Genomic DNA, 13,350 nt, shown 5'->3' on the forward strand with positions numbered 1-13,350 from the left:
GTCAATCAAAATCTATGTAATGAATAAAAATAATTTTTATCATTAAATTTAATTCTGCATAGCAACATATTATATTGCTATATATAAATGCAATATAATTTAAAATAAATTTATATATTTAACTTGATCAAAATGTAGTTTTTATATAATTTGTATTCATTTTGTATCAACTTTATTCATTGATAGCGCCCTCTTTTATATCCGTTTCTATAAATCTCTATCTAACCTGCATATATGGTCGGCCGTTTCTTTTCCGGTTTATCAAAATGGTAGGATGTTTCAATAGCATCGATATATTTATAAAATCAATAGAGATTTGGTCCATCTGTGTCAATTAAAATGAATGAAATTTTTAATCAAATTTTAAAAATGTTAAAAAAAAATTAACAAAAATTATTTCCTTTACAGGGTATTGATATAAACCATAAACACGATAGGAAGGTTCGGCGTACAGAACCTAAATCGCAAGATGTCTACTTGCGACTTCTCGTTAAAGTGAGTATTTTAATAATTAAATTTTTAAATACTTCTTTTGTACTATATTTTTAATTTTAAATTATTTTTATCTTTATTTTTTCTCAAAAAATAATTTTAAATTCTGACTTGCATTATAAATAGATTATATATTTTAATTGAAATTATTGTTGTCATAAACACGTGAGATTTTAAAAAAAAGATTTTAAAAAAGATTCGCAAATAAAGTTATTTTGCGAACTGCACTCTGTGTCAGTTCTCTTATAGACTGAACCAATTTTGATGTTCGCTAGAAAAAATTCAGTCAACTTTCCTATTCCGTCTTTATATTCTATATAAAAGACGATTATACTAGTTGATACAATACAATATTAAAAATTTGTAAAACTTTCATGTTAAGAAATTATATTATTTAATATGAAAAATTTATCAATTTTATATTTCTTTTTTAATTTATCAAAATTTTTTATTTATTCATATGTTTTTTATCATTTTTATTTTAATTCTTTTTTTTATTTATAATAAAAAAATAAAATTTTTGTGATTATTTAATGAAAATTATTAATATAATTATATTAATATATTTTTTAATTTTGTTATAGCTTTACCGTTTTCTGGCTAGACGTACAAATTCTAAGTTTAATAAAATCATCCTCAAGAGACTTTTTATGAGCAAGATACATCGTCCTCCAATATCTCTTGCACGTATAGTTAGGTTTATGAAAAAACCTGGACGAGAAAATGCTATTGCTGTAATTGTTGGCACAGTAACAGATGATGCTAGGATTTTTGAAATTCCTAAACTTACAGTAAGTAATAATAACAATTTTTATTTTCAAATTATTATATAAAATAACAAATTAATAATTAAAATAAAGTATTTCAATAACTTGAGAAATAAAATTTATTATTAATTTTTTTATAGGTTTGTGCTTTACGTATTACTGAAAGAGCTAGAGCTCGTATATTAAAAGCTGGAGGTGAATTGATTAGTTTTGATCAATTAGCATTACGTGCACCTACAGGAAAACGAACAGTTTTAATGCAAGGCCGTCGTAAAGCTCGCGAAGCAGTGAAACATTTTGGACCTGCACCTGGTGTACCACATTCTCATACAAAACCATTAGTACGCTCTAAAGGTCGAAAGTTTGAAAGAGCAAGAGGACGTAGGCGAAGCTGTGGTTATAAGAAATAAATTTTGTTTATTTGCCATCATTTATTGTACCATAGCCTTAACATGATTTATAATATTTAGGCATTTTGTCTATTTCATTTTTTTATATACTAAGTTGAGGTGGCTGGAAAATAAATGTTGGCTTCTTAATAACGTCTTTATATATTATTAATTCCTTCACTTTTTATTAACTACAAAGTTGAAAATCATTATAATATTAAATTATATTAAATATAACATTGCTCATATATATATATATATATATAAATTTAAATATAATAACAAGAACAATTGAATTTCATGTTATCTCATTTTTGTTTTCTGGATTTTCTAATTCTTCCGGTTTTTCTTCATCATCTGATTGTATTTCTTCAGAATGAATAACATTCGGAAAATATAACTTTGATTCCTCTGTACCTTTTTCTGGATTTTCACTTACATGATAGGGTCCAATGCCAGCAAATCCTAAAAATGCTTCACATCCTACTTTTTTTACGACACATACAAATGTTTCATATCTAAAAATTAAATTCATATTTTTATCCTTAATAATATCAACATATATATTTTTTAAAAAATATTTTTCTAATATTTTCTTAATACCCTGTTCTTTCTTTCGTATTCAATTCAAAATCTATAATACTCTTTGCTATAAGTTTTGCTTCTGGTGGTTTATCAGATTCAAAAATGCCAAAATTAACTACTTCATCTTCAAATTCTTGTAAAACCACTTTTAGCTCGTTCTTTCTTGTATAGTCATATTTGAATACTATTATAGGTACCTTTGCAGTTTTATCTTCATACTTTGAATTTTAAATATAATTTATTTTGAATTTCATGTAATGCATAATATTTATTTTATAAATATTAAAATTTAAAACTTACGGGATATGTATTGATAATATAAGTAGGAAAAATTGTGCGAAAAATAATTGTTTTATTTTGACAGTTTGGTGGTGTCCATACAATTGGAAAAATTTCATTTTCATTTTCGTTTGTTATATAAGCAGGACGATGTCGACCAGCGTAACTATAAACAAAGGAAAATTAATTAATCTTTTTAAATTAGAATTGATGTCAATTTTAAAATTTTATTATGAAATATATTAATAAGCATAAGCATTTAAATAAATAATAATTTTATTTAGCTATTGTATATATTCACGTACTATTCTTCGCTAACAATAGTTTCCTTATTGGGTAATTCCGGTTTTCCAAATAAAAGATTCAATAAATATTTATGAATATCAATTTCTGATTTCGTTTCGTTAATTTTTAATCGCATGAACATACATTTTCCATCTAAAAGCAGTTGTTTAGCATTTGGCGATAATATGTAATCAGACTGTAAAATTATTTAATTTTGAATATTATTTATATAACTTTTTATATCATTCATTTGTAATAAAAATTTTTTTAATAATATATTGATATATTACTTCATTAAATATCGTAGCCAGAATATCATCATTAAGACGTTTTCGAATTTCTTGTTCGATAGTGTAATTTCCTAATAATATTTCTTCAACTAATTCTATATATGGTGGACTTAATTTTTTATCTCTCTTACGACCTTCTTCATCCTTAAAAACCCATGGATAAAGTAAAAGGCAAGTTTCATTGCTCAGAACAGTGGTTAAATGCAGCATTTCGGCTTCATATCGTGCTTTTGCTTCAGCTTCTATTAAATATATGCGAAAATATCATATATCATTAGTGTTATTACCATGAATTCAGTAAATAAATATATCCATTTATTTATTAAATTTTAATTATTTTAATAAAACATATATAACAAACTATTGTGTATTTCTATGATCTATATATCTATAAATTATATTTCTATGTATCTATAAAAATTAATTTAAAATTAATAGATTTTAAAATAAATAAAAAAATTAGAAATTAAGTTCTAAATAAAAAAATTTAAGTAGAAATCATAATATAAATAATATAAATAGTGTATTTTATTTAAATTGTGCGAGATAATTTTTACAGTAATATGCCATATATTTTTTATAAATATATATTTTTTATAAATAATTATCTTATAAAACCTTTTCGTGATTTTTTTGCAGCTTCTTTAGCTATTCTAGTTTCTTCAATAATTTTTAATCGTTTTATTTCTTCTGGACTTCTTTCCGATATATCTAAGGAAAACCTATATGTGTACATCAAAGAAGTGAATATTATATCGTTTTAATATATGTATTATTAAATAATTTCTTTTTAAATAAGAATATAATTTCTTTTGTTATTAAAAATTAAATTATTCATTCTTATTTTTTATGTAAATAATAGTGCACTTTAATTAAATATATAATTATACTCGTGTTCTTCGCCACTTTGTACTCGTTGCAATTCCGTCGTTAATACTTTTAATAACTGTGGGCATTGAGCACCAAATACAAGATTTATCATCCGACCATTCTACAAAAGTTATTTTAATAATATATGTTCTCTAATCAATTATACATTAAACTTACGCGTATGAACATCCACGTTGGCTCACTTTTTCCTTGAAAACGCTCTAAGTCCGTAATATAATCACATTTTGCCTAGATTTGTAATAATATATAATAATAATTATTTATTTTTACTTATAAATTAATAACTTACAATTAGAAATTACCGTGGCATAACTTAAGGCATCTCCTCCAATTTCCATTTTAATTTTTTTGAGAGTGCTTATCATTCCTGTGCAAGGCCCACTCCATTCTGAATATATATCAACCACTAAAAAAGATTATTAAAAATTTTATATATAAAGTTTCAAAAATTTTAAGAAAAGGAAAAAATTCTAATTTTAAATAGATATTTATATTTACCTATTAAACCTGTTTTTGTAAGAAGTTTCTCCCATTCTTCGTTGTTAGAAATTTCAGTTTGTAATGCCGTTGGTGTTGTTTTTTTAGCCATTTTTCTTGTAGAACTTAAACCACCCTAAAAAATTAATTATTGAAATTTTTAATATGCAAAATAAGTTATCAAGTTTATCATAAAATTTCAAAAATAAAGAAAGTAATTTTAGAATAATTTAAACAAAATTATGTGGAAAACTTAAAAACTTAAAATTTAAATAATTATAATATAATCTATTAACATAATATAATTAATTTAATTCAGTTAAAAGATTAAAAAATTAATTGTAATTCATAATAATAATTAAAAATGATTAAAAAAACAGAGATATAAGTTCGAATGAAAACGTAATATACCTTTTTTCGTCTCATCATGTTTCTATGATATGTATATGTCAAATTTCAATTTAAAATTCAATTTAATATTTTATTTTTTGATATTAAAATTCAATTATAATCTGCTTGATCTATTTCAAACGAAGTTCAAAGAAAGACTGAAAATATTTCGTATATTTCGAAGTCGGAAAACCATTGTCTTCCGATTTATTGTACGGGGACATCGGTGACATGGAGGACACGCAAACTCTACCGATTAAGTTAGTTTCCCGCTACACAAATACACGCACAGATAATTACAATGCGCTAAAGAATCAAGGATTTCATGGTAGGAATTTCCTATGTATTGACATGAAATATTAATCTTATACTGAATTCTGTAATTATAGCAACATATATTGGTATTATGTTTCATAAAGTAGTATGATTTATCGAACAGCATGAATAGTTGAACGATAACTTTTCTTACATTAATGCTTCTGTCAAAAGATATAAATTTAATCGTTATATTATATATAAATTAAATCGATTATGGAACAATTGAAACAATTTTTCTCTTTTTGTTTCAATAATAGGTAGATGAATATGTATAACATAACATATTTTATATATATTACGAGACTATTTGATTGATTCTATATAATTTTATGACAACAAAAATTAAATTTTTTTCATTTTGTTGCAAAAATATAATTATAATAAAAAAAATAATTTTTTTCGATATTTAAATTAATTATTATCATATATTTTATTATTTTAAGTACAATATATTTAATTTTTTTTCATTTGATTTGATATTTTATTTTAATAATGATTAATGATTAATGATTATATTTTATTTATCAAGCAGCAAATATATATTATTGTTAGTAATAATTTAATTTAATAATTAATAATAGTTAATAATATATTAATAATGTAAATTATTATTATTATATTAATTATAATATACATCATTAAAATACATTTCTTTTAAAAATTATTACATTGATTTTAAGTTTTAATATTTTATTATATTTGTATATAAAACAAGAAGAATATTCATGCTTATTAAATTTACTTCTACTTACTTCTATCATAATTATAAAATAGTTCGAAATATGTTTATATTATAAATACTTTAGAAATAATATTTACTTTTTGTAAATCATAAATTATAAATATAAATTATTTTAAATAAGTTTAATTTATTGCAAATATTATTGAAATTGTATAATATTTTTTTAAATAAAAATTTATAATTAGAAATAATAAATTTTTAAGCATTTAAATTTATAATATTTATATATTTAGAAAATTTTTTAAATAAATTTAGTGAGATCTATTTAAATATTATTCGTTAATTTTATATTTTATATAATTCTTGTCACATTAAATATATACAAAAAAAATATTTTATCTAAATATATATTTGATTATATGTAAGATTTTTATTATTTTTTAAATAAAAAAAATTTGACGTTACTTACATGCCAATTTAAATAATATTGCAGTTCGATTGTAGATGACGTTACTAGTGGTTGAAATTTACGAACACATCATTATATTTTTATGGCAATTTTCATAACAATAATGAATACACTTTGTTGGAAACAATACATTGATTGATATAATTATATTTATAATTCCTTTTAATGAAAGTTTTTTGTCTAAAATGTATATAAGTTTATAATATGTTTTTTATTAATAATAATATTATATTTTGTAATATTGTGAAATATTTAATTAAAACTTTAAAATATATATTAAGGAAAAAACTCATCAAGATTCATTTTATCACATTTAAATATTATAACATCGTAATTTCTCGAATACGTTAAAACTACGGTTAAAACACAATACAGTGCTACCAATATAATAATAAATAAAATTATTTTTATTTTACATTATGTTTAATTTATTTGTTAAACATATAATAATTCTTTCAATATTTCATTATGTTAAATGAATTCTTATAATTTATATTTTATATAAAAATAAAAATAAAGAAAAATATATAAAAATTTTAAAATCAATTTAGGGCTATTTAGTTTTATAACTTTAACTCATTAAAATGAAAGGTTAATTAATCATATAATCATCAATTTACAAACACACTTTACAAACACATTTAACATCAACAATACAAATAAAATTTAATTTTAATTTTGATTATGTCATTAACATATGTTTTAAACATAAATGCCAGAGTTCGTTTTTCACTTTTCTTTTGCTCTCCCCTCCTTTCCTACCATTTCCTTATCTGAATCAGCTGATTATTGTTTTCGTATTTCCTACGAAACAGACCGTTGCCGTAGTTATGATACGTGATACCTTTTAACGAACGATCTTTCGGAACATCCCCGTCGGCGCGTCGAAATAACCAACAGATTATACAATCTATCGTAAAAAAGAATACTACCGACGCGCTTAAATATTTCCAACATAAAGATTGACGTTTCGCGGGCGGGGTGACATCACTATTTTCTGGTTGTGTTGTAGTTGTATCAGTCACTCATAGAATGACGCAGTAGAAGGTCGTCTCAGAGATGGCGAGCTTCCCAGTATGAAAATACAATTTTATGGCGAGGTAAATTGAAGATTATGTTTTCTGTTAATTAAAAAAACTATTAAAACGTAGATATTTTTTCATAAGATAAATAATAACAACGTCAGAGAGAAGTGTTAGTTTTGTTGTGGAAAAACTGCCTTCTACCCCTTTGTTCGACGAAATGTCAGGGTCGCTGTTTTAATATATCAAAATGTTAATTTATATATTTCATTTTTAATATATTTATATCATTCTGATGATAATCATTTAGATTTTTGTTTTATTTTCGTTTTGATATTTGTGTTTGCTTTTTATTAATTGTCCCTAAATGTATACGACGAACAGCTGTAGTGGATTGTGTAATATTCTTTAACAGGCAAAATAGATTCTCCCACTACTTTTCTATTACTCATTTTCGTATTATCAGATATACAGATAATATTTCGTAAATTTCGTTGTATAAATAATGATACTACAATTAATTATTAATTTTTTTTTTACTTGATTTTTTGTTGTATTATTATTAATAAAAATATATATTTTATATATATTTGATACTATATTTGTAAATTAATTTCTAATATGTAATATATACAGATTTTTTTATAGTGTATTTTTTTATACTGTATTTTTTTTTTATTAATCATTGCTTGAAAAATATCTATTTTATATTAATATATTATTTTGATTTACATATATTTATAACATGTATTTATTTTAAATTATTTTTAAGTAATATTATTTTAAATAATATTTTTTTAGATAATGATATATTGCGAATTTATATTATTTAAATTAATATAAAGTTATTATAATAAAAACAGTACATTTATTTATTTGCATATTTGTTATTATATTTTTATATTAACGAATATAACAAATATATAAAAATGTTTATATAATCAAAATATATAAATTTTTAGTATTATTTAATTATTAAAAAAAGAAGAAAAAATTTCTAGAATAAGAATTTTTAGAAATTTTGTTTGATCAAAATATAAATTATGTAAATTATATAAATTATGTAAATCAAAATATAAATTAACAAAAATAATAATGTATAAATAATATTATTCATTATTTATAGGTAAAAATATTTTGTTTGGGAAGAAAAAATGTCTGCAGACTCTCCAAGGCGTGGTGTGCATAAAGGAGTTCAAATTGTGTCACCTCAGCCAATAGTTGATCGTTCAATTATAGATAGTGTTGCAGGAATAATTAATGATATTGTTCCACAGGTTGGTATATTAAAATGTTCTTCTGATAACTTTTTATATTAATTATTAAAGTTTTTTATTATATTGTTTAATATAGGCTTATACGGGCACACCAAATTCTGAAAACAAAGAGTCTATTTCATGGGCACGGTTTGAGTATGCAGACATTAATGATCCTGCCTTGTATCCAGATTACAATGAAGGCTCTAATACACCACCTTTATTATTGGTGCTTGGTTATACAACTGGAGTTCAGGTTTGATCTTGTTTAATTATTTTTTTTTCATTAAGTAGTTATATTACTTGTGCATTGAAAAACTTTTGTGTATTAAGATAATTTCATAATTTTTTTCTGTTTTTTATAAAAATTATTTGTAACTTAAATAATTTTGTAAAAAAATAAACTTAAAAGAATATATATAAATATATATAAATATAGTATGTTAGATAGTTATTTTCAATTTAAGTATATGTATTAGATATTAAATGTGAAAAGATTTTATAGATTTATCATATTATTTTTAATTATAGAACACTGTTCTCATAGTAGCTAAAACTGTGTCTGTGTTTATGAATGACTTGAATCTTATTTTATCTAGGAGGCATAATATGTAAACAAGCACATTCATTATCAAAATAACAAGGTACATGTAGTTTGCAGAGATAATAATATGATATTTGAAGTTTGATGATATAAAAGAATTTATATATTTAAGTTGAAGAATATCTAAGATTTCAATTTTTTGTTTACAAATCTCATATAAATACATAGAGCATAATGTTATCTTATATTGTAATGTCATATTAATTATGTTAAGTATAAAAATATATGTGAAGTATTATTTAATATTTTTTATTGAATATAGGTATGGTTGATAGCAGCAACAGGAGAAGCAACTGAAGTTTTATCATGGCGACAAGGAGTTGTTCGCACTTTAAGAATTTTACCAAATCCAAAGACTGATGATGAACATGTTGATTTATTTGAATTGAAACGACCCATGGTAGCAATATGCGATTCAGCTGGACCTGGCCCACAATTTTGCAACATTAGTTTTATTTCATTGAAAACTGGGGAACAAACAAAAAGCATTAAATTTAAAAATCCTGTTTGTGACATTTTGGCAAATAAACGATCTATAGTCGTAACGTTTTTAGAGAAAATCGCGGTGTTCGATGCTCGAACATTGGAAGATGTATTAACAGTTACTACCTGTTATGCCAGTCCTGGTCCAAATCCAAATCCTATTGCATTAGGATCGCGCTGGCTTGCTTACAGGTAACAATCTTGAAAATAATAAGATATTAAAATTATGTTTATTATGTTTTGTTTTAATAAAAAATATTTTTAGTGAAAAAAAATTATTACCTGTAAAAAGAAGTAGTGGTGGTTGTGAAGGTGAAGGAGTTCAAAGTTATACAGCAACTGTTCTGTACGCAGCAAAGTCTTTAGGAAAAGGTTTGCGTGGTTTGGGAGAAACAGTTGCATCAAGTTTAACTGGTAATTCAGTATCACCAGTAGTTATTAATAATACGGGCAGTGATGTAACCCAACCAGGAGTAATTACGATATTAGATCTTCAAGCTGCAAAAGAGGAAAAAGAGTTAGATGATGCGAATATAGAGACTGTCATTGCTCATTTTACTGCCCATAGCGATGCAATCGTTGCCATGACTTTTGATTTAAGCGGTGCGTTGCTAATGACCGCTGACAAAAGAGGGCATGATTTTCATGTATTTAGAATTCAACCACATCCAGGTGGTCCCACTTTGGCAGCAGTACATCATTTATATATACTGCACCGCGGAGATACTACTGCGAAAGTGCAGGTATATAAATTAAATTTGATATCTATAATTTTAAAAATTGAAAATATATAATTTTAAATTGAAAATATATATTATGTAAAAAAACAGGATATGGTTTTTTCGAGTGATACTCGTTGGGCGGCAATTTCGACTGTGCGGGGTACTACTCATGTTTTTCCTGTTGCACCATATGGTGGACCAGTAGGAATACGAACTCATTCCACACCTCATGTTGTAAATAGACTTTCAAGATTTCATAGAAGTGCAGGTTTAATGGATGATGGTACTAGATCTCATTCTCCCGTATCTCATACAGAATTACCTTTGTCAATTTATCCATACTCTAATCCAAGACTTCCTCCATACCCTCATCCAACTGTATTACATCCCTTGGCACAGATACGACAACCATCGTCGTTAAATCACGTAAATAGTCAAGCTCAACAGAGGTAATCATTAATTATTATTTATCGAGTTTATTATTGTTGCATTTTGTAAATATATTTAATTCTTATATTACGTAGTAGGCCGCAGCAACGACAACGATTATATTCGGATGATAGTGGAACATTACCATTAAAAATATGTGCTTGTTTTGCACCTCCAAGAGCTTGGATGTATGCACAAAGAGAATCTACTGTGAAAGTTATGAAAAGAGCAGTTGATTCTTTATTCATTATGGCGTGTCATGGAAATATGATACAATATGATTTAGAACCTAAACCAGTTGCAGGTAAATAAGATTAATTTATATAAGACAAATTTTAATAAGTTTTAATACATTAAATATTATTATTTAATAATAATATATTTTAGGTGTACCAAAAGAAAAAGTATGCGACGATACGATGATAGAATTAGAAGTTGAAGCTAAAGGTCAATGGCCCCTTTTAAGATCTCCGAATTCTTTAGAGATTGTGCCACCTTTACCAACATCTAGCTCTTTACTGAGTATCAATACTATATCAAAAGATATTCAAGATGGTGATTTAGCAGAGGATCGTTGGTTAAGTCAAGTAGAAATTGTAACACACGCTGGCCCACATAGACGACTTTGGATGGGCCCCCAGTTTGTTTTCAAGACTTACAACGCAACTAGTGGGTTAGTTTCATATATTTAATATATAATATAAAATATATATATATACACATTTATTAAATATATATTTTATATAATCTATTATATATCTATAATGTAGAGCTCCTGTAAGTCTTGTCGAAGCTGAGGCTGTTGAAATTGGCGTAACCGGTGGATCTCGTCCTGCAAGATCGAATCCAGTCAATATGCCACATGCTGCATCCAGATCTTTGGTACCTGTCGTTATCGATGGATCAGGAAGTAAGTTTATACATAAAAATATTAAATTTTCATCATTTTTATTTTCATATTTATTTTGTTGTTGATATGTTTGAGAGAGAAATTCATCGAAGATCGAAATTTAATAAGATATTTTTCAATTTGAATATTTCTTTTTTCACATATACATTTATAGATTTATAGTTTTATATATTTACATTTATAATTTATTTATTCATACTCAAACATTCATTATAAATTCTTTTATACACATTATTAAAAATTAAAAATATAATTTACAAATAAAAATAAAAAAGAATAATATTTAATGTTTTATTATGAATATTTTATTTCAAAATTACATGTAATAGAAAATAATTTTTGATAAAATTCGCATTTCTCGTATTTAGGTAGTTACGAACAATCTCCAAGATTCATGGAGGCGTATGGTGATCCCTTAGATAGTGAAAATGCGGGTGTTGGTGGTGAAAATCAATTGAGAGAAGATCTGGCTGAAGCTATGCTGGAAACATCAATAGCTCCGCATCGTGCACCAGGTAAGTGATCATAAAAGGTGTGATGCTTTGCTTTGAAGTAGAAGAATACGAATCCCGATATATCCCATTTGTCGATACTTCGCGAAATTTATATATATATATTATGACAATATTTAAGATTAACATAAATCATTTCGTATGAATTGAATAATGGAAACGTGCATATTCTTGAATACCTGATACGCGATTTCGATACATTCTCAAAGTTACGGTTCTTATTATATAATCGTGAAAATCTTTTTGCTAAATGCAGTTAGTAAAGTTAATCGTGGATAAATTGATTTTAATTTTCCTCCCCCCCCCGAATTTTCTTTTTTTTAAAAAAATAAATTGGAAAATATAAAATTTTATTCTAGAATTTTATCACTCGAATTTAAAAGTGTATTTTAGAATTTTTTAAAAGTATTTTTAAATACGGATATGATGCTCATGCTTTCTGCATTTGGTGACGGATGATAGATTGTAAGTTTGTGTGGATACAGAACTGGCCAGAGGCAGGTATCTCCGTTTCCCCCCCTCCCCTTTAATGATATTACATCTAATCACTAACAGCAGTACATTTGATCAACATCTACCCTTTAAGTCGAGGTAAATAGTTGAAAGGCTGCGATCAGTCTACTAACCCTGTAAGAATCTTTTTCCTTTTGAAATTCCAATAAAAGAAACGAAAATAAAATCACTTATTAGTTCGAAGAAGGCAATTGTTCGAACTTGTTCTCTTTACAACATACCATTCTATTTCGATACGTATATTGCGACGTGAAGTTTGTGTTTTTGTGGTGTGCAGTGTGACGACTCAGATACAATTATCAGCCTTATTACTAGAAGTCACGATTAATATATATATATATATATATATATATATATATACACATATATATACATACATTTATTTCTCTCTATTTCTCTCATGTTTTTCCTCTGTAATTCTGGTATTCCCTCACGATGCAACATTTGAATATAATTATTCGAATATATCACTTGAAATCTCCTTCTTTTTTGCCGTTATCGGGAACAATTATATCTAATTAGGTAGGCGATGCATCTCGTAAAAGAAACTAAAGAAGAAAAAGATTAAAAAAAAAAAAAAAAAAA

General features: G+C 24.9%; 3 protein-coding genes across 6 annotated transcripts in view; 2 read left to right on the top strand and 1 right to left on the bottom strand.

The window, feature by feature from the left end:
- LOC102673478 (60S ribosomal protein L18) lies at positions 1-1,801 on the top strand. The gene is made up of 4 exons (XM_006622146.1): positions 1-269; positions 409-495; positions 1,077-1,283; positions 1,400-1,801. The coding sequence occupies exons 1-4, from the start codon at positions 267-269 to the stop codon at positions 1,667-1,669; spliced, it is 567 nt and encodes a 188-aa protein (XP_006622209.1). The 5' UTR covers positions 1-266; the 3' UTR covers positions 1,670-1,801.
- On the bottom strand, positions 1,742-7,295 carry LOC102674051. Of its 3 annotated transcripts, none has more exons than XM_006622153.2 (11): positions 7,159-7,295; positions 4,477-4,591; positions 4,281-4,384; positions 4,135-4,206; positions 3,978-4,078; positions 3,706-3,809; positions 3,088-3,329; positions 2,818-2,993; positions 2,534-2,678; positions 2,252-2,451; positions 1,742-2,166 (listed from the first exon to the last, which is right to left on the bottom strand). In XM_006622153.2, exons 2-11 carry the CDS (start codon positions 4,565-4,567, stop codon positions 1,947-1,949), a joined length of 1,455 nt encoding a protein of 484 aa, XP_006622216.1. In that variant the 5' UTR covers positions 4,568-4,591; positions 7,159-7,295; the 3' UTR covers positions 1,742-1,946. The 3 variants fall into 3 exon arrangements, with proteins under 3 accessions (XP_006622216.1, XP_006622215.1, XP_006622214.1); XM_006622152.2 differs by lacking the exon at positions 7,159-7,295 and adding an exon at positions 6,315-6,667; XM_006622151.2 differs by lacking the exon at positions 7,159-7,295 and adding an exon at positions 4,867-5,282.
- The window catches only part of LOC102673827, a 10,389-nt gene continuing 4,124 nt past the window's right edge, over positions 7,086-13,350 (top strand). The window contains exons 1-10 of one of the 2 annotated variants that reach the window (XM_006622149.2): positions 7,086-7,414; positions 8,463-8,613; positions 8,690-8,848; positions 9,459-9,871; positions 9,945-10,422; positions 10,510-10,850; positions 10,926-11,134; positions 11,218-11,503; positions 11,601-11,740; positions 12,109-12,255. In XM_006622149.2, the coding sequence (XP_006622212.1) occupies positions 8,491-8,613; positions 8,690-8,848; positions 9,459-9,871; positions 9,945-10,422; positions 10,510-10,850; positions 10,926-11,134; positions 11,218-11,503; positions 11,601-11,740; positions 12,109-12,255 (2,296 nt within the window). In that variant the 5' untranslated portion in view covers positions 7,086-7,414; positions 8,463-8,490. The remainder of the gene's footprint in view (positions 7,415-8,462; positions 8,614-8,689; positions 8,849-9,458; positions 9,872-9,944; positions 10,423-10,509; positions 10,851-10,925; positions 11,135-11,217; positions 11,504-11,600; positions 11,741-12,108; positions 12,256-13,350) is intronic. The other variant, XM_006622150.2, reaches the window with a different exon arrangement.

Source organism: Apis dorsata, unplaced genomic scaffold (genome assembly GCF_000469605.1).
Source record: "Apis dorsata unplaced genomic scaffold, Apis dorsata 1.3 scaffold_667, whole genome shotgun sequence".
In the NCBI taxonomy this organism is placed as follows: Eukaryota; Metazoa; Arthropoda; class Insecta; order Hymenoptera; family Apidae; genus Apis; species Apis dorsata.

Coding starts and splice junctions, on each gene's coding strand:
- LOC102674051 (XM_006622151.2), bottom strand. Junction 4,385..4,476: donor TACAAAAACAGGTTTAATAG/GTAAATATAAAT, acceptor AATCTTTTTTAG/TGGTTGATATATATTCAGAA. Junction 2,994..3,087: donor TGGCTACGATATTTAATGAA/GTAATATATCAA, acceptor ATAATTTTACAG/TCTGATTACATATTATCGCC.
- LOC102673478 (XM_006622146.1), top strand. Junction 496..1,076: donor ACTTGCGACTTCTCGTTAAA/GTGAGTATTTTA, acceptor ATTTTGTTATAG/CTTTACCGTTTTCTGGCTAG. Junction 1,284..1,399: donor TTGAAATTCCTAAACTTACA/GTAAGTAATAAT, acceptor ATTTTTTTATAG/GTTTGTGCTTTACGTATTAC.